At 42.1% G+C, this 18,692-nt stretch overlaps 1 protein-coding gene across 1 annotated transcript in view; it reads right to left on the bottom strand.

The window, feature by feature from the left end:
• Window positions 1-2,119: 2,119 nt before the first annotated feature.
• Window positions 2,120-18,692, bottom strand: part of ACBD3 (acyl-CoA binding domain containing 3) — a gene marked incomplete at both ends in the record, with an annotated part of 32,193 nt that continues 15,620 nt past the window's right edge. Inside the window, 5 exons of the mRNA XM_080699059.1 lie at window positions 2,120-2,331; window positions 5,153-5,437; window positions 8,000-8,183; window positions 15,058-15,232; window positions 17,214-17,372. Coding sequence (XP_080555185.1) covers window positions 2,120-2,331; window positions 5,153-5,437; window positions 8,000-8,183; window positions 15,058-15,232; window positions 17,214-17,372 — 1,015 coding nt within the window. The remainder of the gene's footprint in view (window positions 2,332-5,152; window positions 5,438-7,999; window positions 8,184-15,057; window positions 15,233-17,213; window positions 17,373-18,692) is intronic.

Genomic DNA, 18,692 nt, shown 5'->3' with positions numbered 1-18,692 from the left:
GGACGGCCCCGAACCTGCGTGTACATGGTGGTGGTGGGGAAACATTTACAACCAGTCAAGTTCAAGTAAGCAAATTTAAATTTAGCAGTTTCCTTTGCATTAAATCTGGAAAATTCTAAATCTATTTAACTCGGAACAAAGAATAATTGGCCAGAAAATGTTATTTTTCAACTAAATAAATTAAAAAGATGATTTTAAGACATTTCTTTTTGTCCTAAAAGATGAAATACTATATTAATGCTTCAGAGTAACTGTATTAATGAAACATCAACAAGATACAGATAAACATTTTAATTGATTAAATATATTACTTTCAAGATCTTTTTTAAATCATATTTGTACTGTTACTAACCAACAGCCAAAGGCAATAAAAAAGTTTAAAACCAAAATGTTCCGACATGAACTGCTATGTAAAGTAACATACACTGCTCCCAAGAACAATATTTTTAGAAGATATTTCATCTTAACATGTGCAAGAACAAATTTGTAATCAAAGGCTGGAAGAAATATATATTAGTGCCTGCTTTTTAAAAGTTTATTTTACATTTTAAATACAGTATTTTTCTCATTAAAAAAAAAAGCCAGGAAGTGTCTAGGTCCTGGTTTCTATCCCGTATGTACATGCGAGCTGTGGGACAGCCTGACAGAGGTTCTGATGTAACAGTGTGCACAAAGGGACTACTGTGAGTAAAGATGTTAAACACAAATTAAGCACTGCTTAAGGAAAAAACAATCCAGTTTCTGAACAACATAACAGAACAAAGTTAGTTAAGTACAAAACCAGGTATTAAAAAAAAATGCAGCACACAAAAACTCAAATGGCCTATATGTAGTGAACTGTATATACTGCAGCTAATCCCTCCCATAAGAAGTGATTTATGGTCTGAAATTTTAAAAATTGAAGTCTTTCAGTAACAACATATAACAACAACACTAAGTGTATATTGCTATCTTTGTCATTTTCTATCTATACCACCCTCCCTTCTGGAAACAAGAATCTCTAGACTTATCACTTACATATATATGAAGCAATTAATCCATATTTGTTTTCAGTAAGAAAAACAAAAATGTGCCTCTTCCCACCAATAGACACAATACAGATTAAAGCTATACAATTTAAGCATGGGCATACACATTTCCAATTCTTCTAATAAGTAATTCTAAAATGGAATCAGGTAGTCTGTGCCTTGGTAACAAAAGAAAATAAATGGACTGTGCCTGGCAGTGATTTCCATATTAGTGCAATGTTACTTCTCCAAATGCTAAGTTATATTTAAATGATCTACATATTTTAATTCAGTAGGTGTCAATATGAGCTTACAAAACCCTAACTGTATGCTTTGTACAGAAAATAGGTCCAATCTGAGATGCTCTGTACAGCCTAATCAAAACAAAACTTCCTTAGTTCTGCTTTGCTATTGGTGGTATGACCACCAAATGAAAAGGCCTGAGAGTTTGTAAAGACTAAGAAGGATATTTGAGGTGTTTTTTCTTGATATTTCAATTATCTACTGGGTGTGAATATTCTAAGTTTAAGATTATCTCAGAAAATAATTCTCTGTAATGTAATGCTGGAACAAAACAGCTTCGCCCAGGGCAAAATCAATCTGGGTTATTCAGAGCAAGATGAACTGAGGCAATGTCTTTTCTACTACAACCTACGAGTTATTGAGTTTTTAAAATTTAAAATGGTGACCTTCAATCAAAGCCAGCTGCATCTGATGAAGACTAGGAACTTAAGTACTTTGAATGAGAGGGCTCTGTAACTATGGGCTCTGATAAGACACACAGAGCAGGCAGCAATGGACTAACCATTAACCAGGTGGGGTCAGTGCTGGGGTGTTTATTTTGGAGACTGAGTATTTAACACATAGCTCCTGTAACTTCAGCATCCACTAGTGACTCTGCTGGTCAGCACCCAAGGGCTAGATGAGTCCGATGAATTCCTTTTAACGCCAAGGTATTAGTGCTAAAGAGTTGAAGAAATTCTGATTCCTAAGAGTTCACAAACCATTAGACCAAAATCAACAAGGTAAACACCGACTCCAACGTGCCACAAGAGTGGAAAGAAATCAAATGCCGTCTTCTGCCCAACTCTAGACTCCAGACTCTGCCATCTCTATCTAGTATAATAGACTCTGTAGTAGACTGACTTGGACCTCCACAAAGAGTAGGAGTTGTCGAACTTGAGGAGGTAGACCCCTCTCCCTGGATACTGGTGGCTGCCAGCATACACTTCCTCATGACAGTCCCGCCGGTACACAGGTACAATCTCATCCAGCAGAGGCTTGTTGGCATTCTTTTTGGCTTTCTCTTCAGAAGTGATATTTTCTGTGAGAAAGAACAAAGCAAGTCTAAGGAAAGACCCACAAAAACCACCTTTGCATCAAGCAATTAAACTCTACCTTTTCTCTTAGAAATTGCTCTTGGAGAAATTCAAACCCTGTTTCAAAATAAATAAAAAATAGGGCTGGGGTGTCACTTGGAAGTAGAATGCCCTGGGTTCCAACCCCAGTACTGCTAAAAAAAAAAAAAAAAAAAAGAATCGGGTGTGGTGGTTCATGCTTGTAATCCCAGTACTTGGGGAGGCTGAGACAGGAGGATCAAGAAGGTTTGAAACTAGACTCAGCTACTCAGTGAGACCCTGTTTCCAAATAAAATATAAAACAAGTCTGAGAGTGTGCCCGGAAAGCCTGTGGGTTCCATTCTCCCGCTGAGAGAAGAGAGAGAGAAGAGAGAAGAGAGAAGAGAGGGAGGGAGGGAGCGAGCAAGCGAGCACAAGAGAGAGCATTCACATAAATAGAGGCCCAAGTCAGGCATCTTGAATTAATCCCAATACTTGGGAAGCTGAGACAGGAGGACCACAGGTTTGTAGCCAGCTTCAGTAACTTAGAGGCCCTATTTCTTTTCTTTTTTTTTTTGTGGGTCTGGGGATGGAACTCAGGGGCATTTGACCTCTGAGCTATACCCTCTGCCCTATTTTTTTATTCATTCATTCATTCATTCATTCATTTATTTTTGCAGGTCTGGGAATGGAATCCAGGGGCATTCGACCTCCAAGATATACCCCCTGCCCTGTATTTTATTCTTTATTTTGAAACCGGGTCTCACTGAGTTGCAGAGGGCCTTACTAAGTAGCTGAGGCTGTCCGCGAACTGCGATCCTCCAGTCTCAGCCTCCCGAATGCTGGGATTACAAGCGTGCGCCACCACACTCGGCTAGAGGTCCTATTTCTAAATAAAAGATAAAATAGAGCCCAGTGTGTTGTCACATACTTGTAATCCCAGCATTTGGGAGGCTGAGACAGGAGGATTGTGGTTTGTAGATAGCCACAGCTACTTGGTGAAACCTTTGCAACTCAATGAGACCCTGTTTCAAAATAAAGAATAAAAAATTGGGCTGGCAGCCAGGCATGGTGGCACACATGTGTAATCCCAGCACTTGGGAGGCTGAAACAGGAGGATCGCATAGGTTTGAGGCCAGCCTCAGCTACTGAATGAGGCTCTCAGCAACTTAGTGAGACCCTGTTTCTAAATAAAGTATAAAATAGGTCTGGGAGTATAGCCAAGAGGTAGAAAAGCCCCTGAGTTCCACCCCCAGGACCACCAAAAAAAAAAAATAAAAAATAGGGCTGGGAGGTATAGCTCGAAGATGCAATGACCCTGGATTCCACCCCCAATACCACACACACACACACACAAATAAATAAATAAATAAGATAAAATAGTGCTGGGGGTATAGCTTGGAAAAAGATTGTCCCAGGTTCCATCCCCAGAACCACATTCAAGAGGAAGAGAAAAGGGCATTCTAGACAGGCGTGGTGGTGCATGCTTGTAATTCCAGCACTTGGGAGGCTGAGACAGGAGGATTGTGCAGGTTCAAAGCCAGCCCCAGCTACTTAGTGAGGCTCTCAGCAACTTATTGAGACCCTGTTTCCAAATAAAATATAAAATAGGCCTGGAAGTATAGCCAAAGGATAGAAAGACCATGGGTTCCACCCCCAGTACAAAAAAAAAAAAAGGGGGGGGGCATTCTACAAGTCAGAAATGGTGGTTCATGCCTGTAATTCCAGTACGGTGCAGCCAGCCTCAAATACTTAGTGAGACCCTCCAGAACTTAGTGAGACCCTGTTTCAAAATAATAAGAAACAGAGATGGAGGTATAGTTCAAAGGTAGAATGCCCCTGGGCTCCAATCCCAGTACCAAACACACACACACACAAAAAAGCCTCAAGTTTTAACATTTCAAGATTAAAAAAATTAAGATCTTCTCAATAAGCAATACATTGTATACACTATATAATGTTTTCCTAGACCAAGACAGTTTAGAGTGTCCTTAAAAACCCACAATTGTAGTGGGTATGTTGGTGCATGCCTATAATCCCAGTCCTTGGGAGGCTGAAACAGGAGGAATGCAGGTTGCAGGTTTTCAACCATCCTCAGCAACTTTGTGAGACTCTCAGTAACCTAGTGAGACAGTGTTTCAAACAAAAAATAAAGAAAAATAAGAGCTGGGGGTGTAGCTTGGACGTATGCCCCTGAGTTCAATTCCCTGTACTACAGAGGATAAATAAATAAATTGCCCACCTGCTTTTGTCCACTTACTCAGAGGAAATAAAATTAGTAAATGGGGTTATCCTAAGATAGGAGGATACCAGGTTCGAAGCCAGCCTCAGTAACTAAGCAAGACTGTTTTGAAATAAAAAGTAAAATAAGGCTGGAGAATAGCTCAGTGGTGTCATGCCTCTGAATTCAACTGAAAGTACCACAAAAAGCTGGAAGTACTGATGCATACTTGTAATCCTAGTACTTGAAAGGCTGAGACAGTAGGATCACAGGTTCAAAATCAGTCTTAGCAACTTAGTGAGATCTTGTTTCGAAATACATAACAGGTCTGGGGGTGTAGCCCAGAGGTAAAAGGCCCCTGGGTCCCATCTCCAGTACCATATACACAAAACGTTTTTTGTTTAGGCCCTATCCCCTATTGGAGGCTGGCCTTCCTTCCAACCTTCTCAGCCAGTGTCTCACTAAGGAAGAGACTGTTCCTTGTCCATGAAGCTAATCAGGAAGTGCATGGTTGGCTGACATCTGAACCATGTACCACTTCTGCCAACAGACACCAGCAGCTACTGACTATGTACCGACAGCTGTACCTTCTTCCTCCTCCTCGTCATCGCTGGACTCGCTGACATGTACGCTGACAGCAGTGTTTGGAGAGTCTGTCCATTCAAAATATACCCCAAACCCAATGTCATAATTGTCTGTAGCAAATTCCCAAAAGAGATAAGATCCTTCTTCATGGGTGGGGACTCGAACAGTAACCACCTCTCCTCGGCCCACAGTAATCACGGAATCTGCATCTTGCCGAATCTTCTCTTTAAAGTCTTTGATCTGGGGTCGAGTCCACATGGATGGCGCTGCTACTACTGGAAGAGATTCTAAAAGCAACAGGAATTACAAAAGCTGAAGTGAAAAAGCCTCCACTTTACCAGCAGTAGTACTTGCACAGGGCCACCTGCCCAGGGAACTCAGGTACTCCCAGGGCAGGGGGAATGTGAACCTTCCCATGAAGTCTCCCTCCAGGTTGCTTACTATAGTTCATAAGGTCACATACTACTTCAAGTAACAGGCGGAATTCACAGTCTTGGAAGTAATGTTTTTCAACACTCATTCTAAAAATGACCTTGGAAACTCCCTTACTGGAGCTAATGAATATTCTAGCAAGGAAGTGAGATTCAGACTCAGAATAAAATACTTTTTTTTTTTTGGTACTGGAAATTAAACCCAGAGGCATTCTACCTCTAAACTACATCCCCAGACCAATTTTATTTATTTGGAAACAGGGTCTCACTAGGTTGCTGAGAGCCTCACTACATCGCTAAGGCTATCCTTAAACCTGTGATCCTCCAGTCTCAGCCTCCCAAGCACTAGGATTCCAAAGCATGTACCACCAGGTCCAGCTTACATTACTCTTTCAGATGTGAAAAAGAACAAACAAACAAAAACCCTGGGCGGTCACTTCAGTTATATGTTGAAAAAGTCCTGACCTCTGCATGTTCCAAAGTTCTAGGAGATTTCTGAAAGGAGCTCAAAGAAACGGAAAAACGTGGACAAGGTAAGAACCACTGGAGTTGGAGAAAAGAGGTGAAGTCTTACTCCCACAATGCAGCCCTGCCCATCACTAAATGTCCCCTCTCCCTCTAATTCCTGCTCTTGCTTTAGCTCTCCTTCTCAACTGTCCCTTCCTCAGAAAAGCCTCTGGCAACCTCTGGGAAGTAATACAAAAAATAATGTACCGCTCTCTCTCCATATCAGTACTTGCCATAGCTACAATTTACATTGCATGTGGTATTTTGCCTCACACATCAGAACCTAGCACTTAGAAAACCTTCAACCAGTTGCTGAGTGAATGATGAGCTGCCATGGAAAGGCAGCAGAGCTTTGAAAATGCTATTACCTCCCGAGCAACATGATACTTAAGGGTCTCAAAAGGTGCACTGCAATGTGCAGCAGCAGCCTCCAAGATGCCTCCAGTGGGCCTCTGCTCTGGATCCTCAGGTACTTGCAAGTCTCCACCCACAATATAGCAGGGTTAGCATGTGTGGCCAATAGAAAATGGTCAAAATGCTGGTGGTATTACTTCCAATGTCAAGGCATAAAAGACACTACGTGTGTGTGTGTGTGTGTGTGTGTGTGTGTGTGTGTGTGTGTTACTAGGGGTGGAACCCAGGGGCTTTCTACCTCCAGGCTATACTCCCAGACCTATTTCATAAACCCTAACCCTGCCGGGCGTGGTGGCGCACGCTTGTAATCCCCGCGCTTGGGAGGCAGAGACAGGAGGATCGCGCAGGTTCGAAGCCAGCTGCGCGCACTGGCTTAAGAGACCCTGTTTCCAAATAAAAATGTAAAAATAGGTCTGGGAGTGTAGCCCAGAGGTAGCAGGGCTTCCAGGAACCCCAGTACCACCAATAAATAAATAAATAAATAAATAAATAAATAAACCCTAACCCTAACCCCTAACCCTAACCCCAACCCTGTGTGTGTGTGTGTGTGTGTGTGTGTGTTACTAGGGGTGGAACCCAGGGGCTTTCTACCTCCGGGCTATACTCCCAGACCTATTTCATACTTTACTTGGAAACAGGGTCTCACTAAGTTGCTGAGAGCCTGACTAAGTAGCTGAGGCTGGCTTTGAACCTATGCGATCCTCCTGTCTCAGCCTCCCAAGAGCTGGGGTTACAAGCATGCGGCACCACGCCCGGCTTATTTATTTATTTATTTATTTTGCTGTACTGGGGATGGAACACAGGAGCATTGCACTTCTGAACTATACCCTCAGCCCTATTTTTTATTCTTTATTTTGAAACAGGGTCTCACTGAGTTGGAGAGGGCCTCACTAAGAAGCTGAAGCTGTCAGAGAACCATGATCCTCCTGTCTCAGCCTACCAAGGTACTAGGATTACAAGCGTGCACCACCATGCCCAGCTACCAAAAGACACTATTACTCTTGACTGTTTTCTTTTGTTGAATGTACTTTAAAGAAAGCCAGCCATCTTAAGGACACTCAAACAGGCCTATGGAGAGGCTTGCTGGAGCAAAGAATTGAGACCTCTTGCCCACAGCCAGCACCAACTTGCCAGCCATGTGAGAGAACCATTTTGAAAGCCCTCTCATGAAGACAGCCCTTGCCAAAGTCTTGACTGCAACCTCAGGATCGGCCCTGCGCTGATTCCACTGAACTGCTCGATTCCTGATGCACATGACTGGTGTGTGAGAGAAAAGAAATGTCTGTGACTCTCAAATGCTAAACTGGGATTCAATGTATTGCACAGTATTAGAGAACTGATTTTATAAAGAGACATTGTCCAAAAGAAAGCTGGTTTGCTCTAAGGGTCATTAGAAGCAGCGGATTCAAACTCATAAGAGTGAAAAGGCTTGTCGGCCTTTCCTCATGGAGTATGAGTTAGGGCCCTGGGTGGATGATCAAGTCTGCCAACCTGTACCTTTTGGCCCGTTCTCCACAGCTGCTTCTGTGGCTTCTGGCTCTAGTCCTTTCTCAGAGTTGTCAGCGTGGTTCCTGGCCTGTCCATTAACTGACACTGTATCACTTGGCACAGTTCCAGTCACTTTGGATGATGAAGGCAAAGCCCCAGCCACCACAACTTCCTGTTGTCTCTGTAACGCTGCCTGCAAACAGAGAAGAGGAAATGCGCTGACTGGGAAGGGTAGTAAGCGGAACACTTGCCCTGCAGTCGTCTTGGCTCAACACTTTCCCAGAGCACCTGCCCCACGAGCTACTAATATACTTCTATCAGCTTTTACGCTAGCAATAATAAATCTTGATGGTATAATACCAACTGACAGCTCAAAATAATGAATTATGATTAATTATGGATAAAATGAGTACTTATAGACAAAAATGGTAACAGGATCAGACTTAGACTATGAGAATCACTAGAAAAACAAAGGAAAAATTAGTAGGCAGAAACAATCAACCCAAAACAAAAATTTTTGGAACTAGGGATTAAGCCGCAGGGCATTCTTCTACCTCTGAACTACATCCTCAGCCCTATTTATTTTTATTTGGAAACAGAGTCTCACTAAGTTGCTTAGAGTCTCACTATTTGCTGAGACTGTCCTTGAATTTACCATCCTCCTTTCTCAGCCTCCCAAGTACTGGGATTGCAAACCTGCGCCACCACACCTGATAAAATAAAACCATTAAAAGTAAAAACTAGCTGGGTGTGGTGGCGCACGCTTATAATCCCAGTACTTGGGAGGCTGAGACAGGAGGATCGAGGCAGGTTCAAAGCCAGCCTCAGCTACTTAGTAATGCCCTTTGCAACTCAAGTGAGACTCTGTTTCAAAATAAAGAAAAAAAAATAGGGCTGGGATGGGTGGCTCAGTGGTAAAATGGCCCTGGGTTCTATCCCCAGTATCACCAAAAATAAAAAAATAAACATAGTAATGAATAATATGCGCGCACGCTCCGCCCCCCGGGTCTTTCTTTCATGGTACTGGGGATTGAACCCAGGGGCATTCTTTCTTCCTTTTTTTTTTTTTTTTGCTCTACTGGGATGGAACCCAGGGGCATTCTACCTCTGAGCTACACCCCCAGCCCTGTATTTTAGTCTTTTTTTTTTTAATTTAATTTTTTTTTTATTTTTTGTGGTACTGGGGGTGGAACCTGGAGGCTTTCTACCTCCGGGCTATACTCCCAGACCTATTTTTGGAAAAAGGGTCTCACTAAGTTACTGAGAGCCTACCTGAGTAGCTGAGGCTGGGTTCAAACCTGTGTGATCCTCCTGTCTCAGCCTCCCAAGTATGGGAATTACAAGCGTGCGCCACCACGCCCGGCTTGAACCCAGGGGCATTCTACCACCGAGCTACCATCCCAGTCCTATTTTTTTTTATTTTTATTTTGAAATAGGGCCTCACTAAGTAGCTGAGGCTGTCCGCAAACCGCAATCCTGTCTCAGCCTCCCAAATGCTGGGATTACAAGCGTGTTCCACCACACTCAGCTCTTTGATTCTTTATTTTGATACAGGATCTAAGCTGTGGAGGGCCTCACTAAGTAACTGAGGCTGTCCTACCTTTGATCCTTCTGTCTCAGTCTCCCAAGTACTGAGATTAGAAGCCATCTGCTACCACAGCTGGCTAGTAATGTGTTTTAATATTGACAGAAGAGCCAAGCATAGTACTCAGGAGGTGGAGATAGGAGGATTAGTTTCAAGGAAAACCTCAGGAATACAGCAAGATTCTCAGAAACCTAGTGAGACCCTGCTTCAAAACAAAACATAAGAAGTTCTAGTAGAGCTTGTAGATTCTTACAGAATGCCCTGGGTGCAATCCCATGTACCATACATTAAAAAAAAGTTGTCTACATTCATAAATATGAAATCAATATGTCCTTTGAGTCAAAATGGGAGAGTAAAATTTCTTTAACCCAAAGGACAAATATCTGGAACATTCCTCTTCAAACCAAAATGGACATATATTACCCAGAAGGCTGAAGCAGAATGATTTAAAGTCTGAAGCCAACTGGGCAATTTAGTTAGATCCTATCTCAAAATTAAAAAAAAAAAAATTTTAAATTTGAGACAATTTTCCTGTCTCGGCATCCCAAGTACTGGGATTACAAACATGTGCCACAATGCCCAGGTATACAAATTTTTTAACCATAGTGAATATATGCTTACTTGTGACCTAGTGTTTTTCTTTGAAAAGTTACTGGTAGATGTGTCGGTTCACGCTTGTAATCCCAGTATTCGGGAGGCAGAGACGGGAATCATGGTTCGCAGACAGCCTCAGCTATTTAGCGAGATCCTTCGCAAATCAATGAGACCCCATTTCAAAAAATACAAAGACTAAAATATAGGACTTAGGGTGTATAGCTCAGGGGTGCAATGCCTCTGGGTTCCAGCCACAGTACCACACACACACACTAAAGTTACTGACATGCATAAATGCTTCTCAACAGTAGAATAGATAAATTTTGTATTTCACAATAGAATATCTTATAGTGGTGATGCAAACAACAGTATACAATTACTTGTGACCTTGTATATGACCCTCACAAAAGTAATGTTGAGTAAAAGCCAAGCAAAAGAAACCATATAAAAATCAATCATGTAAAGTTTTTTTTTTGGTGGTACTGGGGGTGGAACCCAGGGGCTTTTCTACCTCCAGGCTATACTCCCAGACCTATTTTATACTTTATTTGGAAACAGGGTCTCACTAAGTTGCTGAGAGCCTAAGTAGCTAGGCTGGCTTTAAACCTGTGCGATCCTCTTATCTCAGCCTCCCAAGCGCTGGAATTACAAGTGAGCGCTGCCATGCCCGGCGTCATATAAAGTTTAAAAACAGGCAAACCAGATTTAAATGTCACAATAGTTTTTTTCCCTTGGGAAGAAATGTCTGGAAAGGGGTACCAGAGAGAATTCTTGGATACAAGCAGTGTTTTGATTGGGGTATTGATTACATGCATGTGTTTGCTTTATGAACATTGATCAAGCTGTATAATTTATTATCTGTGTACTTTTCTGTTTGTTATAATTTAATTTAAAAAGTTCCAGCTGGGCGTGGTGGTGCACACTTGTAATCCCAGCATTCAGGGGGCTGAGACCGGAAGATTGCGGTTCGCAGACAGCCTCAGCTACTTAAGTAGTGAGGCCCTCCGCAACTTAGTGAGTCCCTGTTTCAAAATAAAGAATAAAAAATAGAGCGGGGGGTGTAGCTCAGAGGTCAAATGCCTCTGGGTTCCATCCCCAGACCTGCCAAAAAAAAAAGTTCCCAAGCCGGGCATGGTGGCGCAGTTTTAATCCCAGTAGTTGGGAAGCTAATACAGGAGAATCACAGGTTCATGGCCAGCCTCAGCTACTTAGTGAAGCCCTCCAAAATTAGACCCTGTTTAAAAATAAAGGATATGCCAGGTGTGGAGGCATATGATTGAAATGCCAGTTCTTGGGAGGCTGAAACAGGAGAATCACAGATCCACAGCCAGCCTCAGTTACTTAAGCAGAGGCCCTCTGCAACCCAATGAGCCCCTATTTCAAAATAAAGAGTAGTAGCCGGGCGTGGTGGCACACGCTTATAATCCCTGCGCTTGGGAGGCGGAGACAGGACCACACAGGTTCGAAGCCAGCCTCAGCTACTTAGTGAGGCTCTCAGCAACTTAGTGAGACCGTTTTCAAGGAAAATACAAAAGAGGTCTGGGAGTATAGGCCAGAGGTAGAAAGCCTCTGGGTTCCACTCCCAGTACCCAGTACCAAAAAAAAAAAAGGATTGCAATCATTTATTTACATACTCTCTTTTCTATACTTTGCTAAGTTTTAAAAAGAACAGAAAGGAGCTGAGCATGGTGGAGCACACTTGTAATCCCAGTGTTTGGGAGGCTGACATAAGAGGATCATGGTTCATGGACAGCCTCAGCTACTTAGTGAGGTCCTTTGCAACTTAGTGAGATCTGTTTCAAAATAAAGAATAAAAATAAAGAATAAAAAATAGGGCTGAGGGTATAGCTCGAAGATACAATGCCCCTGCGTTCCATCCTACTGCAGGGGGGGGGGGGAAGCACAGAAAGGTATAGAAACGGTGTAAGAAAATACTCAAGTAACTATACCCCAAAGTTAACAAGCATTCCCATTTTGTCATTTTGCTCAGTGTTTGTTTATTTTGCAGTACTGGGGATGAAACCCAGGGGTATTCTACCTCAAAGTGACACTCCCAGCCCTATTTTTTATTCTTTATTTTGAAACAGGGTGTCACTGAGTTGCAAGGGCTTCACTAAGTAGCTAAGGCTGTCTGTGAACCACGATCCTCCCGTCTTAGCCTCCCAAATGCTGGGATTACAAGCATGTGAAACCACGCCCAGCTATTCCTTAATTTTGAAACAGGGTCTCAGAATTGCAAAGGACCTAAGTAACTGAAGCTGTCCCCGAACTGTGATCTTCAAGTCTCAACTTCCCAAATGCTGGGATTACAAGTGTGCACCACCATGTCCAGCTTGCTCAGTGTTTATATAAAAATGAATACTTTATAGGGGTGAGGTTCTTCCTTCCCCTCATGCAAAATTCATTAGCAACTGTTAAAAAAAGAACTTGGGTTGTAATGAAACAAAAAACTTTCTCTAAGGCTAAATTCCGGTTTATCTACCATACTTGTTCCTACAGTCAACCAAGTGTGATCACTCTAATTTCAAATGTGACTTTCTCTTTCAAAAATTCTTGGATTTATCCTAGTGGACTGAATTTCTCATTGACAGAAAAAAAAAACTATCTGGAGCTAGGTATAGTGGCATATGCTTGTGATCCCAGTATTTGGGAGGCTGAGACAGGAGGATCATAGGCTTGAGGACAGCATTCAGCAAGTATTGAGCTATCAACCTAGTAAGACCCAGTTTTAAAATAAAAATACAATAGGGCTGGGGTGTGTAGCTTGGAGGTAGAATGCTCCCAGGTTCAATCCTCTGTATCACAAAAAACAAAAACAAGCCGGGCATGGTGGTACACACTTGTAATCCCATTATTTGGGGGCTGAGACTGAAAGATCACAGTTTGCAGACAGCTTCAGCTACTTAGTGAGGCCCTTTGCAACTCAGTGAGACTCTGTTTCAAAATAAAGAATAAAAAAATAGGGCTGGGGGTATAGCTCGGAGGTAGAATGTCCCTGGGTTCCATCCCCAATACTGCAAAAACAAAAACAAAACAAATAGAAACAAACAAAATATCTTGACTCCTATCAAATATGTAGAAAAAAAAGAAGCAACATGCTAAACTAAAAACAGACTATAGAGGACACAGAAAAATCTCCCCCAAAATATCACTTACTATGTTCAGTGAACTTTGGTTTGGTATCCTTTTTCTCCTGGATTTTTTTTTTGTGTGTGTGGTACTGGGGGTGGAACCCAGGGGCTTTATACCTCCAGGTTATACTCCCCGCCTTATTTTTTATACTTTATTTGGAAACAGGGTCTCACTATGTTCCCAAGAGCCTCACTAAGTAGCTGAGGCTGGCTTCGAACCTGCGCGATCCTCCTGTCTCAACCTCCCAAGCGCGGGGATTACAAGCGTGCGCCACCACGCCCAGCTCCTTTTGTGGATTATAAAAAAAAACTGTAAGGCTTTAGCTTCTCACTAATGCCAAAGATCTGAGTAGAGAAGGTATTAATAACAAATCTTAAAGACCTTGGCAAAAACAAATAATATTGCTTAACATTATAGAAATGCTGAGTAACTATAATGTTACTCATTAACTCTTTTGGCAGGTGGTAATTACTCTATAAGCAAAATTTAAGTTAAACTTAGCACAATTAAGTTTAAGGAAGCATATTATGCCTTTACAGATGTAAACACTGAATGTAAAATGGCATCTGCCATATGTACAAAATACTTTCATAGAGCAACTATTTCCTCATTTTATTCCTCTATGAGCCCTGTGAGGTAATCTTTTTTTTTTTTTTTTGGCAGTACTACGGGTTGAACCTAGGGGATTCTACCTCTGTGCTACACCCCTGGCCCTGTTTTTATATTTTTAATATTGTAACAGGGTCTCACTAAGTTGCAGGGGGCCTCACTAAGTAGCTGAGGCTGGCCGCCAACCTGCAATCTTCCTGCCTCAGCCTCCCAAGTACTGGAATTACTAGTGTGTGCCACCACGCCTGGCAGGACAGGAATCTTGATTCTATTCTTACAGACTAGGAGAAAAGGCAGAAAATCAGGCCAGTAGTAATTATGTCTGAGCTCGATCAAAATAATGGCAAAGCCAGAATAGAATCAAAGTGTTCCCAGACTCCTACATCCCACGTTCTTTTACCTAAACTATCTCTCCTATGGTGATGAAGCAAAATATTTAGTGGTAAGGCGCTGGAGATATAACACAAATTTGATATTAGGAGCACCGCAGTGGGTCCCGCCCAGCTCTACAGAACCAGCTTATGGCTAAGAAGTTCAGACCTCTGGCAATGCTCCTCTTGGAGGATGTCCTTGTTAAGGCTAGCTACTCTGGTCCTTGTGGTTCCAAATCAACTAGTAGGATCACTAATGGCACCTGGCCTGTACAACTCCTGAATACCATTGTGACAATGTAATAATGATTAGTGGTCTTATCTCTTGATGCTTAAATATCAGATATGTTCTCTCATAACTGTCAGTGCAAAGCTAAAGTCTGCCTAAGAGATTACCTAAACGTTAATTTCTACCTTAAGAGACTATCTAATGCAAAATACATTGGCAACTTTTATTTATTTATGTATTTATGTATTTATTTATTTATTTTTGGTGGTACTGGGGATGGGACTCTGAGGCTTTCTACCTCCTGGCTATACTCCCAGACCTATTTTATATTTTATTTGGAAACAGGGTCTCACTAAATTGCTGAGAGCCTCACTAAGTAGCTGAGGCTGGCTTCAAACCTGTGCGATCCTCCTTTCTCAGCCTCCCAAGCGCGGGGATTAATTACAAGTGTGTGCCACCATGCCTGGCTTCATTGGCAACTTAAAAATGAATCTGGGTTCCAGTGAAGCTCAGAACCCTCTCTAAATGCTGGGGTTGTCTATCATACCTGTTGCTGTGCAAGCTGGACTTGATACAACTGCTGCATATATTGCTGATAGTGCTGCTCCTGCAACTGGCGGATGAGAATTTGCTGCTGCTCGTAGTTCCCTGGATACTGTTGGGCTGCATACTGCTGGAACTGCACGGCAGTCTGGGAGTTTAAAGCTGCCATTATCTGCTGCCTAAAAACATTAAAACATATATGCTAGTCTGACTACAGGCAACTGTTCATGATGAAATAAAATGTCTTTATTTTTATAGCTTATAACTCTTAAAAATGACTAAGCTAATAATGTATATCAATCAGCATGTATCCCAGGCCCAAAGTATTAAAATAAAACTGGCCTCTAATTTTTTACTTAAGTTTTCTAAAGCAGATTAGGGATGGAAAATATCACCATCATCAAAATAATTACTCTAACATTTATTGTGCCCTTGCTTTGTGCCATGGAGTGTTCAAAGCACTTTAGACTAACCCATTTAGTCTTCGCCAAAACCCTATAAGGTTGTTTAGTCATTTGCCCAAGATGCCACTGCAGGAAGATGCCAGAGCCAGGATTAAATCCAGACAGTCTGGCTCCAGAGACTAGACTAATTCACCATGATGCTGTAAACTGATGGGACTGTCATCTGGGCAAAAGTTGGCTATAATTCTCTATCTAAATAGATGACAAACAGTAAGAGGCAGAAAAATAAGTTGTTATGCTAAGGATAAATGAAGTGAAATCTGTGGGTCTGCAGGATTTAAAGGTGCCTTTATTAAAAAAGAAACACTGAGAACAGTATTTTGGAATACTTGGCCTACAGATACCAATTTTTATAAATGATTACAGTTCTCTTTTTATATTCTTTCTTAGAGAAATCACAAGTTTCATAACTCAGTTATGTGATCACTTAACAAAGACCTCAAAGCCATCTATGAAGGAATAAAGAAATAAGCCAGACATAGTAACCCATACCTGTAATCCCAGTACGTGGGAGGCTGAGACAGGAGGATAGTATTTGAGGCCAGTATATGGTAACTTAGTGAGACCCTGTTCCAAAATAAAAAATAAAAATGGATGAGTAACTCAGAGGAAGAATGCCCTGGGTTTAGTCCCCAGTGCCACCCAATCAATCAATCAATCAATCAATCACAAAGCAAAATTTTAGATTCCTGAATAGAGCAGGACACGGGACCAGTTAGGGCATGCAGCCCTACTCCAAGAGTAATGCCTGGATCAGTTTGAGGCTACACTGTGGCTTGTTTTGAGAAACTTGGAAATAATGAGAAGTCAATGGACCCTACTGTTCTCTGCTTCAATTTGTATGTCATGCCACCCCTGGCACCCCAATTTTCTCAGAGTTAACTGTTAATCACTTCCTCCTTGCACCTACAGCTCACAGCTTCTTTTTAAAAAACAAGGCTCTGTGAGACTTGCTGTCACAGGACTTAATAAGTAGTTTCAGCCGGGCGTGGTGGCGCACGCTTGTAATCCCCATGCTTGGGAGGCGGAGACAGGAGGATCGCGCCGGTTCGAAGCCAGCCGTGCTGGCTTACGAGACCCTGTTTCAAAATATAAAAAAAAAATAGGTCTGGGAGTGTAGCCCGGAGGTAGATGGGCTTCCAGGAACCCCAGTACCACCAAAAAAAAAAAAAAAAAAAAAGTTGTTTCAGCCTCCAAGTCCTGCACTAAGGATCAGGGATGGACACCTAATATAGACCGGGTCAATAGATTCTCTGTCCTAGAAATTTTTAACTGGGTATCACAGATTCCACACAGTCTCTGTCAGATGCATGGAAAAATAGATCACAAACTTCTAAGTTAAAATAGCCTTCCATCTGCCAAAGCACAGAGGGACACTTTGCAGATAATATGGAAGACAAAACAGAGATATAAGTTGAGAAGTAAAGACAGGAGATCATGTGGACCCAGAGACAGACTGAGCAACTGAATAACCTCATTATACTTCTAGACCCTGCATTTTGCAAGCTAATAACAAATTCTTCCAATACATTTTTCTTTGATAACAAATAACTGGTAAAAATAAAAAGTAGATATCCCTACTCTACCTCCCAGTCTACCCCACAGAATTATTCTATGGCACACACTGACAAAAACTCCACTACAACAGCATGGGATCCATTTCTCCTTTTAAACATGAGCCATACAACAAGCTTACTTCTGCTGTTCTAGCCGAAGCCTCTCCTCTTCTATTCGCCTCCTCTCTTCTTCTTCCCGCCTGAGCCGTTCCTCCTCTTCTCGCCTTCGTTTCTCCTCCTCCTTCTGCAGACGTTCTCTTTCTTCCTCTTCACGTCGCCTTCGCTCCTCCTCCTCCTTCCTACATTGTGAAGACAGAATGAACCCAAAACAGTGAATCTTGCTTAAAAATCATTTAAATTTCATATCCCAGTGAAAACTGACACAACCTCCTTTTTGTACAAGGGATTGAACCCAGAGGCAATTTAATTATAGGTTATACCCCCTAAACTTACACTTTTTCTTAAAACAGGGTCTTACTAACTTGGTGAAGGATTCATTAAGTTGTTGAGGCTGGTCTTGAACCTGTGATCCTCCTGTCTCAGTCTCCCCAAGTACTAGGATTACAGGCATGTTCCACCATGCCCACCATGTACACCTCTTTAGAGAATAATGTAGAAATCACCATCAAAATTTGAAAAGTAGAACTGGGTGTGGTGGTGCACGCTTGTAATCCCAGCATTTGGGAGGCTGAGACAGGAGGATCGCGGTTCAGACAGCCTCAGCTACTTAAGTGAGGCCCTTTGCAACTCAGTGAGACCCTGTTTCAAAATAAAGAATAAAAAATAGGGCTGGGGATATAGCTTGAAGGTAGAATGCCTTTGGGTTCCATCCCCAGTACCACAAAAAAAAAAAAAAAAAAAAGAAAGAAAAAAAGTATAAACTCAACTAGCAGAAATTTGCCATACGATATAACTCTCACGATACACAAAGCCACATGGAGAAAACTGATTGCAGCCAGGTGCGGTGGTACACACCTGTCATCCCTTGGGAGGTGGAGACAGGAGGATTGCAGGTTAGAGGAGAGCCTCGGCACCTTAATAAGACATTCAGCAACCTAGGAAAATCCTGTTCAAAAAAAAAAAAAAAGCTGGGCCTGGAGGTGCACACCTATAGTCCCAGTATTTGGGAAGCTAGAACAGAAGGATCTCAGATTCAAGGACAGCTTCAGCAACTTAGCAGGGCCCTCTGCAACTTAGTGAGTGAGGCTGGGGGTATAGCTGAGAGGTCGAATACCCTTGAGTTTTATCTCCATTACCACACACAAAAAAAATAAGTAATAAAAAGAAGCTGGGTTTGGTGGCACACGCATGTAATTCCAATACTTGAGAGATTAAAAGAGGATCACAGATTTTGATCCAGTCTCAGCAACTAGTGAAACCCTATTTCAAAATAAAGAATAAAATAGGGCTGGGGGATTGGCTCAGAGGTAGAATGCACCTGGCTTCAATCCCCAGTACCAAAACACACACAAAACAAAAAGGACTAGGGGTGTAACTTGGAAGTAGATTGTTCCTGGGTTCAATACCTAGTACCACATACAAACACACACAAAAAGAATTACTGCTGTACAGCAACAGAGAAAGGTACTACTTGATCATTCACTTACACACACATACAC

The sequence above is a fragment of the Muscardinus avellanarius genome, assembly GCF_963383645.1.
Source record: "Muscardinus avellanarius genome assembly, chromosome: 7".
In the NCBI taxonomy this organism is placed as follows: Eukaryota; Metazoa; Chordata; class Mammalia; order Rodentia; family Gliridae; genus Muscardinus; species Muscardinus avellanarius.
The sequence above is the reverse complement of the archived record's forward strand: the minus strand, read 5'-3'. Positions and strand labels throughout refer to the sequence as shown.